General features: G+C 25.9%; 1 protein-coding gene across 1 annotated transcript; it reads right to left on the reverse strand.

Annotated features, from left to right (window-relative positions):
- Positions 1-630: 630 nt before the first annotated feature.
- LOC111629712 lies at positions 631-15,598 on the reverse strand. The gene is made up of 5 exons (XM_023373609.1): positions 15,442-15,598; positions 6,417-6,540; positions 5,859-5,987; positions 5,541-5,683; positions 631-871 (listed from the first exon to the last, which is right to left on the reverse strand). Exons 2-4 carry the CDS (start codon positions 6,500-6,502, stop codon positions 5,542-5,544), a joined length of 357 nt encoding a protein of 118 aa, XP_023229377.1. The 5' UTR covers positions 6,503-6,540; positions 15,442-15,598; the 3' UTR covers positions 631-871; position 5,541.
- Between the last annotated feature and the right edge of the window lie 5,174 nt (positions 15,599-20,772).

A 20,772-nucleotide genomic window follows, 5' to 3' on the forward strand; every position in this document is an offset into this window, starting at 1 on the left:
TGCTAAAAACAATGCTTGAAAACTGTTTATTTTGCAATAGACGTTTCAGCTTAATGTAAATGATCGACTTATCGTTGCAGCAACGATTTTAGTTTAGAGAAACCTTTTATAAGTCGTCTAAACTGACCATTAAGAGAAAGAATTGTGAAAAATTTCCACTTCAAAACACAGATGAGATTTTTTTTTTTTAAATCCTAAGTTTCGAATTATATCTATTTAATATTAGAATTACTTTCTATGTTTAATTTTTATTTATTTATTTTAAATTGCAATTAAAATTTATTCAGTTGAATTCACAATTTCCAATTGATTGAAAAAAGGATACAAAAATATAATATAATTATCAGATCAAAGAAATCCGAAAAGTTTAATTCTTCAAAATAATTTATTAAATAGAATATAAATAACAAAATTAAATATGTAAAATAGGAAAACAGATATAAAATTAAAATACCTATGGAGGAAAAAAATTATTTATGTATATATTAATTAGAAAGAGAAATTTAATCATTTTTTTCATTAATTGTATTGAAAGGATTAAAGTTATTGTATATCAAAATAAGTGTATACAGAAAAGAATTATTAAACTATGACTCAATGCAAAAAATTATTGAAATTAGTCATCTTTATTAAACATTTATTACTACATATACAGTATATATATGTATATATATATTTGTGTAGGTGTGTGTGTCTGTGTGTATGTATGTATATGTATATATAATTAATTTATAATTCTACATAAATAAGCCATACCTAAGAAAATATAGTTACACTGTTGATAAATTATTTTAAAATAAAAAAGGACATACAGATATTGTATAAACATAAACAGCACTGAAGAATATAGTTGGTCTTATTCAATCATTATCTGCAAAGAAAATATTTTTATGAGTAAATATTAAAATAAATATAAATATATATAGACTATTTATAAGTCAGAAAAATTAAAGGAATTACATTAATAAACAAGAATAAATAATTATTTGATTGTACTATTTTTCAAAAACTTTTTAACTTATTCATACTTTCTAACTAAATAAAACCTTACATAAATCAATTCATTCATTGTGTTTTCACATACACCATAACTCTACTTCGTTCTTTGTATAGTGAGTTTCCATTTTTTTCCAATTTTTTTTAAGAAAATTAGTCAACCGCATGCTGGCAGCTTTGTTAATTATTTTGACAAAATGAGAATAACATAGTTTGAAGTAGAGGATGATCTATGTATTCATCTAATCTATTGTTATTTTTTTCAGGAGAAAATTAATTTAAAAATAAATGTCAACTGTTATAACAATTTTTCAGTACCGTGACGACATAACATTTAAAATATATACTATTATATCACTTATATAACAAATAATTGGAAACTTCCGAATAATTTCATATTTATTTTCGCCAATCGTAGAATTAAACTACAGAAAAGTCCATAAGGGAGAAAAAAATCATTACAAATCAAGCTTTATTACGTGTAAAATTTGTGAAGATATATTGTGAATAATCAGGCATAATTGTGTATTATTTATTTCAAAATTTACTATATATAAATAGCTGAATTTCAAGAAAAGGCATTATAATTATTTACGGTGTTTTTGTATAAAATCATGTCTTTGTCGTTCCTTTTAACAGACTTAGGAACTACCAATGAAGTCCAATTTGTTGAAGAAGAGAACATCAAATTGCACAAAAGTTTATTTTTTAGATAAATTCTACCCTGGAAGGAATTTAGAAAAGACTTTTTAATAAGAGGAGGAAAGAAGTTTTTCGAAAAATCCAGGAGTAAACTCTGCAAATAGTTTTACACATTTTCGAAATTTTAAGAATGTTTATATTTATTTATATAGAAATTAATAAATTCTATCGTTTATAATAAATTTATATTATCGAATATGTGTTAAATAATCTCTATAAGTTTCTAGAAATAGTTTAATGATTTATAGAAACCATTTAAAGAATAGTTTCAAGAGTTAATATGCAAATAATATAGCAAATAATAACTCGAAAAAATCTATATTTATTCTTAAAAACATTATTTTGAATTTTTTGTGATTAAAAATATAAAGTGCTCAACTCTACTTAGAATCTTACAAATAAAGATTCGTGTTCAACGTGAAACATTGCTCCTCTACGTCATTCTCAAGTTATGTTAATTCAAAATCTAATACGGCGGAAACAAGTATCAACATTGATGATAATCGCCTCATAAACTTATACTTACAACACAATAGTGAAGGCCGTGACGTAGGAGAATTATATTAATGCGAGTAGACCGAACAAAGACAGTCATAATTCTATCAGAATATTAAGTAAGAGAACGTTAAATTACATTAAAATTGATTGAAATTATATTACAAATAAACGACATGCTATTTTGAATTAAGTTTTTGGAACTGTTAATAAAACTCGCATTCATTATTAAAGCTCCATTTCTAGATAATTTCTAATCGCATTAAATTATTACTTAACAAATTATATTTTAATAAAATAATATAAATTATTAATACTTATAAAAAGTCTTTTCGGAGGTGATAAGAAATCCTTACAACTTACTTTTTGAGCTCGCAGTATATTAAAATAAGGAGTGTTAAAAAATTAAATTTTATTTTTCAATTAATAAAACAATCAAAAAATAAATATTTTTCTTAATATAGTAGACAAAAATATAATGAAATGAATAATTTGTAACAAATCTACTCGAAGCCCGAGCCAAATGACTCTACTGTTTCCCTTTGACAGGACCAACTTATAATACATTTAACTTCAGAAAAATGCTTTTTAATTATAATTTTCAGTGTATTAATTATTTTCATCGTAAGAAATCTCACTCGGAATTTTTAAACAATTGTTTTACTACTATAAATACATTAAGATGTGTACTAGGGATCAATTAATGTAATTTTAAAAACAGTTTGAAAGAAAAACAGAAAGGACTTTTAAAAACATAAAACATTAAAAACACCTTAAATATTAAATGTGTTTAAAAGGGTATAAGAACACGAATCTTTAAAAATAAATTAATACGAGGATAAAAGTTTCATTCGAATCATTCACACTTGGTTACTATTTATATGTAATTAGCTACTATTTAGCATCATAAAGAATGTTTTGCTTTATAAACATTCTTATAACAACAACTTAAAGAATAAATTAAGTTAATCTAAAGAATTATATTTATTCAATTTTACTTTTAATCTTTTCTGAACATCATCCATTCCATTGAAAGAAACATTCAAGATTAAATCTTGAATCTTTCTGTCAATGTAATTTTAATCTTTAAACATCCCTTTTTTTTATTTTTTTAAAATGTTTAAACATTCTGAAAACACTAAAACTAAAATAAAATAAATCTAATTCCTCAGAAAGATTGANAAAAAAAGGATGTGACGTTCTTGGTTCTTAGTTCGGTGTGCTCCGCTTCTGGATTTTTCCTGCGGTTCAACAACGGAAACTTGGTCGATGTTTCAGAAGTTTTTACCATCCCGTCCTGGCAAGTTTTGCCAAGTGTAACCTGCTACGAGAATCACCCCTTCAAGCTGTGCTGTGTGCTCCAGAGCCTACGTTTTCGTCATCATCTTCACAAGAAGAAGAGAAGATTGTCGAAACAATTGAACTTTATTTACGAACTGATTCACTCTTCGGATAGGCCTTACGCCGAAGTAAAACAGTAGTTGTAAACGAAATTTTTATATTTAATAAACTGTTTGCGATGGAGGACCTGTCTCAATAAGTTTTTCCACTCCCACGCGACAGTGCTGACCACTCGATTGTAGTGACACTTTCTCCCCAATTGGCAAACCTCACACGTAAACAAACCTGCAATTATTTATTGTGACATCATGACAATGCCAAACTGCAATTTTTAATAATATTTTTCATTCATTTGCTCTTACTAACTCTTTTCAGGGCAAAATTTTTGAACAGAAATAATGTGAATTCCACTTTGCATTGGAAGTTCGCATATAGTTAATCAGGGATTCCTACCCCTAAGCTTTCCATATCTAGTCTTGAATTTCATTTATCTAACACCATTCCCAATATAAGTGGAAATTTATAGATCTATAATTTTTTCAAATTGCAGTGCAACTAGAAGCCTACAGAAGTATATGCTGATACAAAATGTACAGCAATATCTGCAATGTTCAGATCACATATAACTTATCAATTTTCAAAAAATAAAATTGTGTGGTAATCTGACATTTTCAATAATCTGTCACCTCTGATCAATAAGTTCCAGATTAATAAATCTATACTGTATATACAATTTTAATCCATTTCTTCACTCTTTAACTGATAGTGAAATTATTTTAAAATAATTATTAAATTTATTTAGTTGTTAAACTTAAATTCAAAATTAATTAAAACTATTTCTCATATAAAAATTATAGTTAAACTTTTCAAATTATTATGTATTTAATTTTCTGTATAAAAGTTTCAAAAATAGTGTTGGTTATTCATTATTGTCACTGACTTAAAAAAATGGATAATGGTAAACTTAGAAAGACCTTAAAATAAAGAAATTCTTTAGATCAGTGGTTTTCAAACTTTCTGTACCTCCACCCCTCTTTATCAGAAAAAAATTCTTGCATACTCTTCAATTTTTTTAACAATCTAATTTCATAAATACCATCCTTATAATTTATTTAATGGCCTATAAAGCAATATACCTTATTAAATAAAGTATATAGTTTGCCAGGGCTCAACTATTGTTGAGATGTTTTGGCATGAGCGTGGATGGATTTTTAGCATTCATACCCAAGTTATTCAGACAAAGATTGTGAATTAAGCATAGCCATTTTGCTAATTCATTTTTTCAACATCAATTTGATTTTTTTGTTTGTTTGTATTAAAAAATGCTGCATGCCCCCTTGCAATAGTCTCATACCCCACTAGGGAAAACACCCACAGATTGGAAAACACTGCTTTAGACAAATATAATTTGAAGAAAATTATAGAGAATAATTACAACAAAAATCGTTTTGATACATTCTAATTAAAATACAAGCAATTATTTATTGTGACATCATCACAATGCCAGGCTGCAAATTTAATCATATTTTTCATTTATTTAATTTAAAATATATGCTCTCCACTCCAAATTAGTAGTGTCTTGCCCCAGTACATCGTAATTTTTCTGGTAACAACAGAGATATGTCGGTCATCTATTTAACTCTGTTATGGTGAAAACGTTTGAATTGAAATCACGTGACTTCCTGTCTATACCGGAAGTTAGTATATATTTATTCGGGGCCTCCTGTCCCCAATCTTTCCATATCTGGTCTCGATTTTTATCTATCTAACACCGTTCTCGATATTAAGGAAGGGCAGACAGACAGACGGCCGAATTTATAGGTATATAATTATTTTTTAAATTAAAGCCTAATAAAATAAATGTATTAATTGCAGCGTATCATTATATTCTGTATTTAAACAGTCGATAAATTCTACCTTCTGCGAACAATTATAGAATTTAATTATATGCAAATTTTCTTGTTACTTGATTTTTAAAATCAAAATCAACAAAATTCTAAACTAACTTTAATTTGTATATCTCCTCAAATCCGTCATTAAGTCCCAGAATCGAGCATTTTCGGCGTATTCCTTTTCTTTTAAAGGATCGTCGAAAAGTTCGCGCAAATCATCCATTTCCGTGACGTCATTAGAACGCTTCCGTTTTCCCCTGTTTAGTAGGAATTTTAAAAAGAATTAAATTATAATTTAAAGAATTAAAAGATATAATAAGTTAAATTTACATAATATCGATCATTTATGTTTTAGATTAATAATATTTAATAATAAAAGATAAAAAATTTAAGTTTATATTTAAAGAAAATTTATTTAGTGGATTCACTTACACTTTCAGAGGATCAATTACTCCGAATGCAATAGGCGGTCTTCCGCGATTTTTCTGTTTAGCGAGGTTAATAAGAGTTTCAAGTTCGGCCAATCGTTGATCTGATATCCCACTTCTTTTATCCCTAAAGCTTATTTATAATTTATAATTATTTATTTATTTAATTTATAATTATGATCAATTAAGTCATTCAATCGCTAATCGTAGCGATTGAGTATTTAGCGTTTGGTTTTGATAAGTTTTTAAAATTTTTATATAATTAAAAAATATTTAACGATTAAAAACCATAAAATTATAACTTATAAACCATTAATTAATTTATTAAAATAATAACATTTAAAATTAAATTTAAAACTTAAAAAATTTCTTACTAAGAAGATGGCCGCCATTTTTATTTTAGTCAGAAAATTATGTAAGTTTTATGATTTTTAACAATGATAAAACAATGATGATTTGTAACGAGTTTTAAATTTTTTTATTTTAAAGATAAATGAAGTTGTTAATGTAAAAATAAAGAAGAGAAAAGATTGCTCGTGTAGGCTAATCAGAATGAACTTACCTATAGTGGGGCATGGAGAAAGTAATGGTCAAGATAAAAAGAAAGAAAATAAACGTTAGGAGACTTGAACCACGATGTAACCTCATCGTTCTATTGATTACTGTGGTCTCGGCTTTCGATGTGACTGGAACAACAGAAAGAAGAAAAAGGTAACTTGGCAACTTTGACCTAAGTCTTTTGTTTAAATCTATTGTTCGCTACAACTTTTTTTTTACTCATTCTAAAGTAATTTAACAAAGATCTTGCATCATCCAGTTATATACTTGTTACCGTTTCTACTTAAAATAGCAAATTGTGTTTAAAATTTTTAAATTCCTACATTATCGGGTTACCAACTCCATAATACACAATAAGTAAGTCCGGTGATCATTTATTATATACACTAATTCGAATACAGGCAAGTAAAATATAGCTATGAATATTATATACTTATATACATATATAAAAGTACAGTAAAACTTCGATTTAACGCGCTAATTCGAGGTGTTAAAGCCAAAAAAAAGTCCATTTATAATAATGTAGGTTCGTTGAATGCTTGTGTTAGTTTATCTGTTTTTACATACGTAGATACATACATGGTTTTAATTACACAAACGTATGAGGAATTTAATTTCGCAGAAAAGTTATAAGTGAATTTGTACTGACTGAAATTCTGTGGCTAATAAACAATATGATCTAAATCGAAATAAACAAACAAACAAACATTGTTTTTTCTTTTGGAAAATAACAGTAGACCCCCTATAACACTGTAGATAATTGCGTGTTATATGAATTACATGTTGTACGAGTCACTTAGATTTTATAAATACATGAGCCGTTCACAGCCCGGCACACGTATTTGTAAAATCTAAGTGACTCGTACAACATGAAATTCATATAACACGGAATTATCTATATTGTTATAAGGGGGTCTTCTGACACTATATGAGTGATGACTTGAATTTAAAAAAAGTAACCTGTTAATCAATTACATAAAAAAAACGTTAAATCGAGGATTTACTTATATTTTTCCTGTTATTTGACATTGAGTTAGAAATAAAATAGATAATACTTGTAGTAGTTATAAACATGATCATATAATGTCCTATATCATGAATTTATTCAGAAGAATAACAATATTGACAATATGCTCTAAAAAAAGTTACTTTGGTGTTTCAATCAAACAAGAAAGACATCTTATGTTATCTAATACATCATAATGGAGACAAAACCTCAGGGACATTACTTGTGTTGGATTTTCTTCAACATATCGCTAATCGACTGGTTTGTGTTTGACTTCGATGGTCGTTCCTTTAAGAAATGACAGTTTTGGCAATTTAATTATTGAAAGTGGAAACACTATCGATTTCAGTTTATTTTAATGTTACTAAACATTTCCATATTTATAAATAATCAATAAACCATTATTGAAAATGTTTATTCTTTTTATATTCTTTACAATCTTGAGACTATAACAAACGAATGGTTATTTTTATTTTTAAATATAAACATTTTAAACGTTAAAAATATAATAATTTTAATGCAATCTATATAAATTCAATATTTTAGTTTGTAGTACCTTAACTTTCCAGGAAAATACAAATGTAGTAATGTTGTAATCATTATACAACATTATATAGGTATATTGTATAATTGAATTTGTCCTGTATAACGTTATATACTCCTATACATATTTTATAATCTGTATCTTCTCCCATAAAATTGAATTTTTTGATTAGTTACTCGTGTGAAAAGAAAAAGTTTGATAAATTGATAGAATTTAAATTTTTTTAAAAGAAAGATAATCAATCATCACATTCCTCGAATCTTTACAAAGAATTAAAACCAGAAAAAAAAAAAAAAGAAAAAGGTACACTGTTTTGGAATCAATAATCGAATTCCGAAAAAAAACGTTGTCAATCTAAATTTGTTTTCTTTAGTTTGTACTAGAAATTTACAAAATTCTTCTAAAGAAACACGTTTATTGAGTTAAAACGAGATAAATCATAAAGACGTGTTTAGCATAATTGATTTTGCTTACATAAATTTGCATTTACAATATTTTTACTTTGAAAGATTGAGAGACGATTAAAAATTTTAATGATTTTTTATACAAATATGCCACTTATTCTAATTTGATGTTAAGCAATGATGCCTGTTTGTTGATTGTTGCCTTGTGAAACTTACTCTAATGACTAGGGAGCATGTAGATGGAGTGTGTTGATTGTGGTGAGCGTTACACTTAATGAACCTCTTCACTTCGGATTACAGGATTTTCTAAGAAGACTTAAAAGCTTTGTAAAGAGCAAGTCGAACATTTCCAATAAAAACCAAACGAATCGATAATTGTTTTCAGATGTGATTTCTTTTCTAGACAACTCATTCGATAAATGTCTTTATAAAACTATTTATTAATCGTGGATTTTTTTTCTTACTTTTGAATGGAAAGAAACCAAAAAAAAAAAAAAAAGAATTGTCAATTCCGATGGAGTTTTTCTATTGGGTTACTTGCCAGCTGTCAATCTGAGCGCTAGATGAAAGGAAAACACTGTAAGATGGAAGACAAAATGGATATTTGTTGTTTTATGTCAAAAAAAGGTTTTAGATGGGTCTCAATTTAGAAAATGCAAAGAGGATGCACTCCATATTTTTTATTTCTCGTTTTTATATTCAAAAAAATATTTTAGTTTTAGATTAAAAAGAATAAAATTAACTTATTAAACTTTACAATTTAGTAATCTTTGAGTGGTATATTTTTAAAAAAGATTAAACAAGACTTCCGAGTAACAGATCAAACGTAATTTTATTATTATTCTATGCTTTTAACTTTATTTAAAAGGTCTTTGACACATGCATATGAAAAAAAAAGAAACAACATTAAGAAGATCATTCTTTATGAGTTATTTTTAACGTTTGTGGATTAATGTTTAATTTGCCTTAACTGAATAAATCTCAAAAGATTACAAACAGCTTTCAATATGCAAAAGATAATAACAAATTCTGTATGATTACTTTAAAATAATAATCATAAATTTATTTATTAATAAAAATTAAATACTGCATATATTGTAAACATTCTAATTATTATGAAAGTAGTTTATAACATTGTAATAAATTGTATTTTCGAATATTTACTCGAATAAAAGTCGAAAACTCTTCTTACAGGATACTTAGAAGAAATTCTCTAACAAAAATAACGAACAGTTTGTTGTTTTTACTTGAATTATAGGAATTACAGAATACCTTTCCTAAGTAGAAATCTTCAATCTGTTATTTACACAATTTCTTCTGAATGTTTTTAAAAGAATATTATGAAATGATACGAAATTATAAAAACACTTCAACGTAAATATAATTTTAAATTTTTTCACTTATTTATATACTCATATATTAAATGATAAAACTAAAATTTAGCTTAACAAAAGCTTTAATTTTAACAAAGGGTTGTGGTTAATTAATATTAATAATTAAGTGTCATAAAGTCAATTAAAAGAAACAGGATACTTTTAAACCTGTCTTTTTAAATAAAAATGTTACAACTCATACATTTTATATTAAAGACTAAAATATGATAACAGTAATGAGGGAAATATAAAGAAGACAAATTACAAGAAACTTGACTTTGAATAGAAAATTATTAATAAATGACACGGTGAAGTAAATAGCAAGGAAAACTCTATTAATTTTAGTAATGATTTTGGCTTGAATGAACAGTATGAATTACAGATTGGTAAACAGTGAATCTCATAGGAAAGGTTTATTCACTCAAGCTGATTACACTAGTTAACATTTGTATAAATTAAGTAAGATTTGTATTAAAACACTATATTTTAGATAAAAGTTTGAAGTTATTTTAAAGGAGTTTTAACAATTAAAGTTTCTTATCATTTTTGAAGATTTAATTTATAGTGTTTACTAATGACTCGGATAAATTTTCCGATGGTAACAGAACAAAGATCTAAATCGAATGCTCCTTTTAGAAAATATTTATTTAAAGTTTGTTTATTCTTAAGAGTTTCTATCAACTCGTAAAATTTTATGAATGTTTCCATATAAATATATAAAATTTAGATTAATTAAATTAATAGGATTAAGCATGCCCTTCTCTATTTCAATTTTTCCTCCCTTCTTCTTTCGATTTTATGATGTTTTCGTTTTATGACTTTATTATCAAGCTCATATATCTGATTTTTAAACATCGGATATTGGCGATTTTACGTCAGTGTAAAGTATATCATTTGACACCTGACGTAAATGAAATTTATGGTGTTACATGACTTGTAAAAACACTTTTCGGAAATGCTTCACTCCCATGTCAGATTCGTTTGATACATAAATGATGTTTAGATAAATTACTCTAAAATATATATTCTTTCATTACAAAATTGAGGGTAGAATTTTTATAATAAAGATTGATTATTTCTTCACATCGAAAAGGAGTTATATATATGAATTTAAAGNACATTATTCTTTTATAGATTAGGTATAAATCGATGTATATAATGTATGGAATTTACAGTTATTGTTCAAAATGTATTTAAAAGACATAAATTTGATGAAGAAATCTATAAAAAAATGTATATAATTCGAAGTGAAATTTCATGTATTTGTCTAAAAAAAAAAAAAAAACTATATATTTAACTTCATTAACAATTATAAATTAATCAATATTTAATTATGACAGAATAATAATTTTAATTAACTTTAAATTATTCAGGTGAAATTCTTTCAAATATATATATATTTTTTTCCCCTGTTTAGATTTACGCAGTTTTAAGGAATTCGTTTAATGGAATATTCTTGTCTGCTTAGGACATAAAAAACATTTTATTTTAGTTTAAAAAAAGTTAAACTTTATTGGCGATTATTGAAAATTTCACTAGGGAATTTTCAATTTATTTCAATTCATTTAAGTCTTGATTTACTTAACATATTTAAGAATTGTTTATCTGTTAGAGGGGAGAAAATTGAATTTTTTTTATATAAAAAAAGAATATAAACTATTAAATCTAAACGGAAGAAATATAAAAAAAATACATAGATTTTATTTATATAAGCTTAGTAGTGAATGAATTATATTATTTTAGCAAATTAAAGGATTAATACTTTTATACCATTTCCCCGGAGTAAGAAAATATATATATATATATATATATATTAGAAGTATACAAAGGAAAGATGGGACTACATCTAATTGAAGACTTGAGGAACAAAACAAACTTATACTGTTCTGTTTATAGTATTAAACGTTACCTATTGCTACAGGCAATGCTTTTAGAAAAAAACACGAAAGCAAATGAAATGATACTGAAGAAACCTGCTATTGGTTCTTTTGTATTCAGAATATCAAAAATATTTATATAAGACTATTTGATATCTTGGTATACAGAATCAATTTTTCAAAATATAACACGGCTTTAATTGTCTTTTCAAATGTTATTTGTTACTAATAAGTAAAAAACATATTTTTAAATATCAGTTTAACTTTAAAAAAATCTTGACTTATTGCTAAAATATTTGAATTGTTTAAGGGATTAAGTTTTATAAATAAAATATGTGATATTTTGATTCTATGTTACATTTTTAGCTTTCGATTCTTATGAATTTCAAGTGTGAAGGTCGTAGAAATGTCAAGATAATGTGTAATTAACGCGTTAAAATTCGTTATATTCGTATATTTTTAATAATATATATCGTTAGATAAACTTATTAAAGATAATTAATACGAAGAAATAAATTAGTTTCGTTTCATCGGTCTTATATTATTATTGGTGTCAATTATAATTATTAGAGCATTGGATCTGAGCCTTGAGACTATCGATCAATTCGTAATCAATTGCAATTGTAAAGCGGAAATCAGTTAAGTCATGCGTCATAATCAAATCTGTGTATTTTCCTGTGTCTTAGAGTTGACATTTGTTAGAGAAACTCCCTTATAGTGAGTGAGTTAATTTATATAGGCCTATATTTTACAAAAGTTCTTAGGTGGCTTGGGTGGTTAGAAGAGAAGATGAATTGGTTAAACGAATTTATAATTTTGGAACAAGGAGAAGCAAAGATAGATCAAAGAAATGCTGGAAATTAGTAGTTAGGAAAGATTTAAATGAGGAGATAGCTCACAATAGGATAGTTTGGAGGAATAGTACGTCAGAATTCCGATCACTCTTTGAGAGGGGATGGACAGGGATAGACGATGATGATGATGATGATTACAAAAGTATGATTTATCTCTTCGAACAGTGGCACAGATGAACGGATAACAAAATTTTTAATGCGAATTTAAGAAAAATTTCCACCTTATGTGACCGCTAATTCGTACGAAGTATAGAAATAAAAGACACGAAAAATATAAGAAAAATTAATTTTAATTAAGAAAAGATTTGTTTGTGCTGTTTATCTGTCAAAATATAAGAAAAATTAAATTTTCTAGTGTTTTTCTCCCTTTTTCTTTGAAGGTTTCCAAAGAAAAAGGGAGAAAAACACTCGGCTCCCTTTTGAGTGCGCCACTCTTCGAACCATCTTTAATTTCTGAAGAACTAAACTAGTTTTTAATAGCGATCTTCACAGAAATATTAATTTAATTGAAGAATTTAAAAATGTTGTAAATCTAAATTCTAAGCCTTTACATACATTATTTTAAAAATAGCCATTACAATTCTCAGGAAATGTATTCGTTAAGTTATCGTATAGAATTAACAGGTTATCACTAATTAACGACAATTAATTATGATCAAAATAGTTATGTGGCACCGTTCTATTGATCAAATTTACTCAGTTACCATCTTTTATGTAATTAGAATCTAATGTGTATCAAGCAAATATGACTAACTCTATAATATATCGCTTAAATGTGTTTAAAGGGTATAAATCAGTTGAATTCACTTATTAATTAATATATTAATTCATTTCAATTAGAATGTTACTTAAATTATAATGAATAATCTAGCTTCTAATTGAATGTGGTATCCTAATCAGTACATAATTACAAATTTTCTAGGAATATATATACCTTGAAATAAACTCTATTCGTAGTTTTTCAAAGAAAAAATGAAGTTAAATTTAATTAAAACATTGAAAAATTTAATATATTTACAATTACGAACACATTTCTATTCAATAGAATCGGAGAATGAGTTGTATTAACTGAAATAAAGTTATTTTTACTAAATTTAAATAATAAAGTTAATTGTAATAAGCCTTAGACTTTATTAAGTTGATTATCTTCACATTTATAGAATGAACCCATTATTTAAATGGTTATAAAGTGGGCTTATCAACGAGAAATTAGATAAATTTAGAAAATATAATCCAATACACATCTGATAAACTCAGGTACACTTAACAGTTATGATTCTATTTATTTTGATAACCCGATCGTAAGTGGAGAAAATCAGAAATTAATATCCTGTTTTATCAAACTTATTTTAAAACGTTTATATCTTTTAACTTTCTCAAAATCATAACAAAAATGAAATTTTCTTAGTTGTTTTTACCGATATTTTTTCTACTAGATTAAATTAAAACAAGTTATTTTAGAGGAAGAAGAAAAGTATCATTTAAATTAACTTTATCTCAAATAAATATATCTTACGAACTAAATGGAATAAGTAAATTAAATAGTTATTAATCGAATATTAATATTATCATTTAAATACTTATTTAATGAGATTTTATTTATTGTAATGAGTCATAAAAGAATCTAAGCTTTATTATGAACTATATATTTAATTTTATAGATAATTATATACGTCCAGGGAATTCCATTTATATTTTTATTCGATTTTAATATATCCCATATAAATTATTATATATATCTGGTAAATTTTATTATTATAACATTATTCTTTTATAGATTAGGTATAAATCGATGTATATAATGTATGGAATTTACAGTTATTGTTCAAAATGTATTTAAAAGACATAAATTTGATGAAGAAATCTATAAAAAAATGTATATAATTCGAAGTGAAATTTCATGTATTTGTCTCTAAAAAAAAAAAAAAAACTATATATTTAACTTCATTAACAATTATAAATTAATCAATATTTAATTATGACAGAATAATAATTTTAATTAACTTTAAATNGTTATGTATAAAAAAAACAAATGTGAATGTTTAACTTAGATTTTTTTAATTAAAATCCTTTATAGATGTTTCTTCTAATTACTTAAACTGCATATATTTATTATTATTACTATTTTTATAAGTTCGAATATTTTTAATAGGAAAGTAATATAACCATTAATTTAAAAAAGTTAAAAATTTAATAAAGCCAATTAGTTATTAAAACTTCTGCTATAATTATTCTCTTTTATTTTTTAATGATATCACGTAGAGATCAATCATGTTTCTTTAACGAATAAGTAAAAATTTAATTTTTTTATTTTATTATACTACATTTAAATATATATTTCTTTATTTAAAGTGTTAAACACTTTACTTTTACCAAATTAATTTATAAAATTACAAATTGCACACAAACAGTTACCTTTGCACTTTCTATATATTTTTTTCTTCTAACTTTTTGCAGTTGCAGACTTGAGACTCTTTTTTTTTATGGCTTGATCACAAAAGATGACAAGGATAAACAGTTCTATCTTGTCTGAAGTATTACTTAATAACAGTGCATCACAGGATAGAAGCACAAATCAGAGTATTGTTATTGCTACAGATAATATATTTTGATGGTGACATATACAATATACTTATATATTAAAACTCGATATATTTTTCAAGAAGAAAAACGAGGATTTAAAGTTAGTATGGCCTTCTCTTGTTACACAACGTACTTATCTTTTGTTACAAACTCTTTGTTATAAAAAGTTATATAAAATTGTCCGGATTCAAAGATTAACTCGAAATGAATAACATCGCACTTCTCAGTTTTAAATGTAAACTTTTATTAAATAATTTAACAGAAATTAGTTAAATAATTATTTAAACAAATGACTAATTAAGTGTTTAAAACAATGCATATAATTTGCGGTAATATAACGAAGTGGAGATTTTAAAATGACAATTAAAAGCATTGACGTCAAACTTACCTGAAAAGTACCGTCCCTGTAAAACTGTCTTTTCCTCAGAACAGTGCAATGCTACTAAGAAGCTGTATCGAGTGACAGGCGGATTTTTAGCGACTAATAGATGTCAACTCGTCTTATATGCAGGTGGCACGACAGTAAAGTAACGTAGGGTGTTTTCTTTAACATCTTTTGCAGTAAACGCGTAGGTGAATTGAGTCAGGTTAAACACAACCAATCACAAGCTTCTCCTGTGACGTCATCAGAGAATTACTTGTCTCACTGGACACTGAACTGAAAATTTAGTTTGGATTGAAGATTTAAAGATCTATATTTTAAAATAATGTAACTGTCACGATGGAGAAATTCTTTAAAATTGTTCGAGTTCGAAATTTATTTATTTTCCTTATTATTTTTTTAATTTTTGGAGACAGTCACACTCCGTCTAATCATTATCAAACTGTTATACTTGTTTAGTTGAACTATTACGGCTTTGCTCTATTTTTCCTATGTCTGGCTGCGATATTAAACTGAACCGTAGTTAATACCATAACAGCTGTTTTCAGTTAAGAATGAAAAGAAAATCACTTCCCTAATATCCTCAATGTCCTATTACCGTGCATATTCACAACCAGTGGTGAGTTATAGAACGAAATATTAAAAATAAGTCACCATAGTTGGTCTGTCCTTCCATCCTGACCTATTTTTAAAGTTTTTAATAGTAAATTTCCTGTTTTTATACATGTTAAACAGAATTAATTTGCATTTTACTTAAGAAAAAAAACATTCTAAAAACGATAATAGATGCAAAAATGAATAACTCGATAACTCGTTGTAATGAAAGACAATTTTTAGATGGAGTTTAATCGAGTCGAATGTCAATTTTCATATACTCTAGAGAAGTGGGATGAGATAAAAACTGTACGGTGTCTTCAGTTTTTAATAGTTACACCAATATCATTTTATTGAATGCGCTGATATGGCGCCTAATTAATTTGTTATTCGTTATACGACGTTCGATCAGTCTCCCACACCTTAATTATCATAAAAGTACTTTATCTATCAATCTTAATTGTTTATGAACATATTTCTTACGAGGAAAAGTTATTCGATGTTCTCCTTTCGCTGATTGAACTGTGATTTTATGACGTATTTATGTTAAAATCTCTTGATAATTGTGAAATTAATTTCCTAACCTTTGATATAAACTGAATATCGGATATTCTACAAAATATTTTAATTAGAAAAAAGTTAAATCAGTAATAAAATATTATACATTTTTTGTGATAAGACGTTTTGTCGATGATAAGAGATCATTGAAAGTAATACACGAGAAAATTATATAATTGTGTATATATAAAGAGAAAATACCGGATTTGGACCTATATAAAGCTGGTATTTACGTAGTTTAGATGTAAAAACATGTAGGCAAATTCAGCTTTTATCAAATGCAAGTAAAATCCTTCGTTCGAGCTGGGAATAAACTGACTGAGGATATAAAATTGAATTTTTCTTTATCCCTATTCACGTGTTTCAACATTTTATAACTCGCTAAACGAATATAAAATGGATTAAAATAATTTACAAAACACTTTCTAAGGTTTTATTAAAATTTTGCTTTATTTAAAGAGTTTCTTCCTCCTAAAAAATTTATATATTTTTTTAAAATCTTTTATCATCTATCTATTTGAATTTTTTGTAAATTGACTTAAAAGTTCATTCAACTTTTAAAAAATGATTAAAGAAACTCTATAGGATATCGGTGAATATATAAAAGCTATCGATGTTGATGAATGTTTAATATTATTTGTTTGCTTAAAAATGATATGTATAGTTTTTCATAAAGCATAAAAATAGAGTCATTGACTTTACACTTCATTATATTTATTTCTTACATTAAAAAAATCAAAACCAAAAAACAAAATTACAAAAGTCTCCATTAATTCTTCCTGAAGATGATTACATTTGCATTTCCAAATTTACTGCCATCTAGTGGGAAATTAACTAAAAATTCAACTAAGTATATTTGTATTGTTTATTATTTATAGTCCTTCGAATGGGGGTGAAGATCTATTTTAAATTCTTCCTATCCACTTATTATTGTAAACTATTTAATATTTCATATTTTCGAAGTGTTGTTTATTCAGCGAGTAGTATATTTAAGGAAATATTCTTTAATATAAATATAAAAATAGCATTTACGATCTTTGGTTATACACTGCTGACGTCACTCAATTCCTGTAAGCAATCACTATAACCTACGAAATTCCATATAAAATAGTATTTTATTATGATTTAAGACTTCTCTAATGTTACATAAATCTCAGATTTGAAGGTTAATTTCCTTTCGATATTAAGTTCTTGGACATTTTATTGACGATATTAATGGAATTCGCGTGTTTAATTTTCTGTACGTAACGATTGGCTAAATTCCATTCGAAATTACAAAACTCGAAATGTGATTGGTTAATTTTAGTCACTTAACAGTTTAAATTTTTTTAAACGCATCAAATATATCGCCATCTGTTGATTAATTTAATAACTAATAACACAATTTGATTAAAAACTATATTCTTTATTTAACTTTCTATCAGTCATTTGATTAAGTTCGGTATTGATTAAAACATCAATCAGCCATTTAAGTTAATGACATAAATTAGATCGTTGGTGACACCCACATGGCTAGTTGAACTAACATGAATCCAAAGAAATGAATAATTAATCAGGATATATTTACTTCTTAATTAAATGTTGTAGTAAAAGTAAAAACACCAGAATCACTTTCCGCACGCAAAACGCATAATAAACCATCGCGGCGCATCACCTATTCAACTAATTGAAGTAGAGTAAAACTCCAATTATACGAATTAATTGGGACTCGGGCCGTCCGGATATTCCGCATATCCGGATAATTGGATTTCTGTTTAAAATGGTCCTCTTTTGTTTCCTATCCAAACACCCAGTTATGTACAGTACGTCTGTATATAATTATGTGGAAATGTATCTACAAATTAATATAGTGTATTTTCTGCATTTAGAAAAAAGTTGTTAATTAAAATAAATATGGATAATTTGAGTTTATGTACATACTTTTTACTTCCCCCCAGCTATATTACATATAACAGAGGGAAAGTATGGCGATCAATCAAAAAATGATCCTCCCAAGATTTTTACATTTTTGAACTCGAGACTTGTAACGTCGAGAAATGCAAAAAATTCGGGTTTTTTTTTCTGTATGTATGGATGTTAGTTTCTGGGAGGGTCACGATTTTGTTCACCCTGTTTGAAGCTTAATAACTCGTGCCTTTTGTCGAAAATTGCCGAAATTTTGCAGGGAGGTTTGTGTATTAGGGGATCGATGCTATTAAATTTTGGTGGTTAAAGGTCGAGGGGGGTGGAGAGATAAAGGGGATCGTGTGCCACATCTCCAATAGGGTCGGACTTAATGACGATTTCACTCGTTATTAGTTTTACAATTTTCTTGAAAACCCATTCCTACCCTCAAAATTAAGCTTTTTGCCATTTTATAATTAAAATATAGTTTTTAACAATGAAATATCGTAACAGATGGCACTACGCCACACGCAGTTTTAAATGTTGCCGGGAAAGTTAAGTAACTTGTCGCTGAATTTTTTTAAAAACATTATACATCAACCGTTAATTCATTTCTACTTAGAAACCGTATTATTTAGAATTAATAACTATTTGTTTCCTCTGCAAATAAATATGTACACGTGTTTTTCCTGAAGAGAGATCAGAAAATTTCTTGTATATCATTTATTTTCATCAAATTTACATAGATAACAGATTTACTTCAAACATCTGATAAAACATACAAATTTTCCAATTTTACAAATATAGAAATCAAAATCATTATGTAATAAACACCACAAATCTTACAATTCAGTGATGATGGATAATAATAATTTTTTTTTTTCAAATAGAAAAATATTTTAAAATTTTTCTTTTTTTNTATTTTTTTCCAACAGTTTTTCCTTTATTTAAACCCATTAATAGTTTGAAAATTATGAAAAATTCTTTATGCATCATATATTCATCTACCATTACAACTTTTTCAGAAATTACCAAAGACATATATAAGTATGCCTCACCTTTAGTTTGGTATTTTTTTCCATCAATCCACATCTAATTTTTATTACATTCCTACTTAAACTTGTGTAAGTCTAAACCAACTGCTTTATAAGATTGGTTTGACTTTTTACTAATGAATTTGGTTTTGAGATATTTATATTTAAACTTGTATCATGAAATCTGATAAATTTCTAGTGATTCCACCTTTTCTATATAATGATAGTCAGATAACTTTATTGCCTGGATCAAATCTTCAGTCATGTTTAATGTTGCAAATTCAACACTGATGATGATACAGTAATTAATTACTTTATTTACCACTTATTTATACTTCAATAATCATTCCTGCCAAAGGTCATACCAGCAGTGTTGCCACTCTAAACTTGCCTTAATCAATTAGTTCTTTAAACATTAAGCATACTACAGATGATATTTACATGAAAAAAAGTAAATAGAAAAATATTTTAAAATTTTTCTTTTTTTTCTATGCATGTTTTGATTAGATATTCTTCTTCTCGCTCTCTTTTTATTAATCTATACAATAGCATTTATATACAAATGTATGAAGCAAACACATGTTATAGCACTCAACAAAAATAACCAGTGCAAAATAACAAGTCGATCTGGATAGGCTAATATTGCTTCGAGAAATAGGAACCAATTATAATAGTTTTAAGCAAAAATTAATATATGCTTTTTTATAATTCTGATTAATTTCTTTTATAACAGAGTTAAATTCTTTAAAATTGTTAAATTACAAAGCTTTGGTTTTGATGAAAATGATATGATAATATGTTTTTTTTTTTTTTAATAATTCCACTTTTATAATTTATGTGAAATGAAAGTAAATCAAATTTTATTGAATAAAACTTTTCTTTACATATTTGTTTTTTTTATATGATATTTTTAAAAAGTTTCTTTAAAAATCATGATAAAAAGTATGTTTAGTCATAAAAATTTAAGATAATGATTGACTATATACTCATATATTAAGTACTGTATAAATATTCATACTAATAGAAAAATTCTGCTTATCAAATGATGGCATATATGCTTTGATCATTCTATCACGTTAGGAACAATTAGAATGACAATTATTTTCACTTTACAGATCAAATACTTTGCACATTTGATATTCAGACATTCCTATTAAAATAATTCAATTAATATGTTACCTTCAAATACACTTAAACCTTCTTGATTTAAATTTGTCTGGAAGACTTAAAGATTTAGAAAAATTTTATAGTATCAAAATATTATATT

Source organism: Centruroides sculpturatus, unplaced genomic scaffold (genome assembly GCF_000671375.1).
Source record: "Centruroides sculpturatus isolate CEXI.00-Female unplaced genomic scaffold, Cexi_2.0 scaffold460, whole genome shotgun sequence".
NCBI lineage: Eukaryota > Metazoa > Arthropoda > Arachnida > Scorpiones > Buthidae > Centruroides > Centruroides sculpturatus.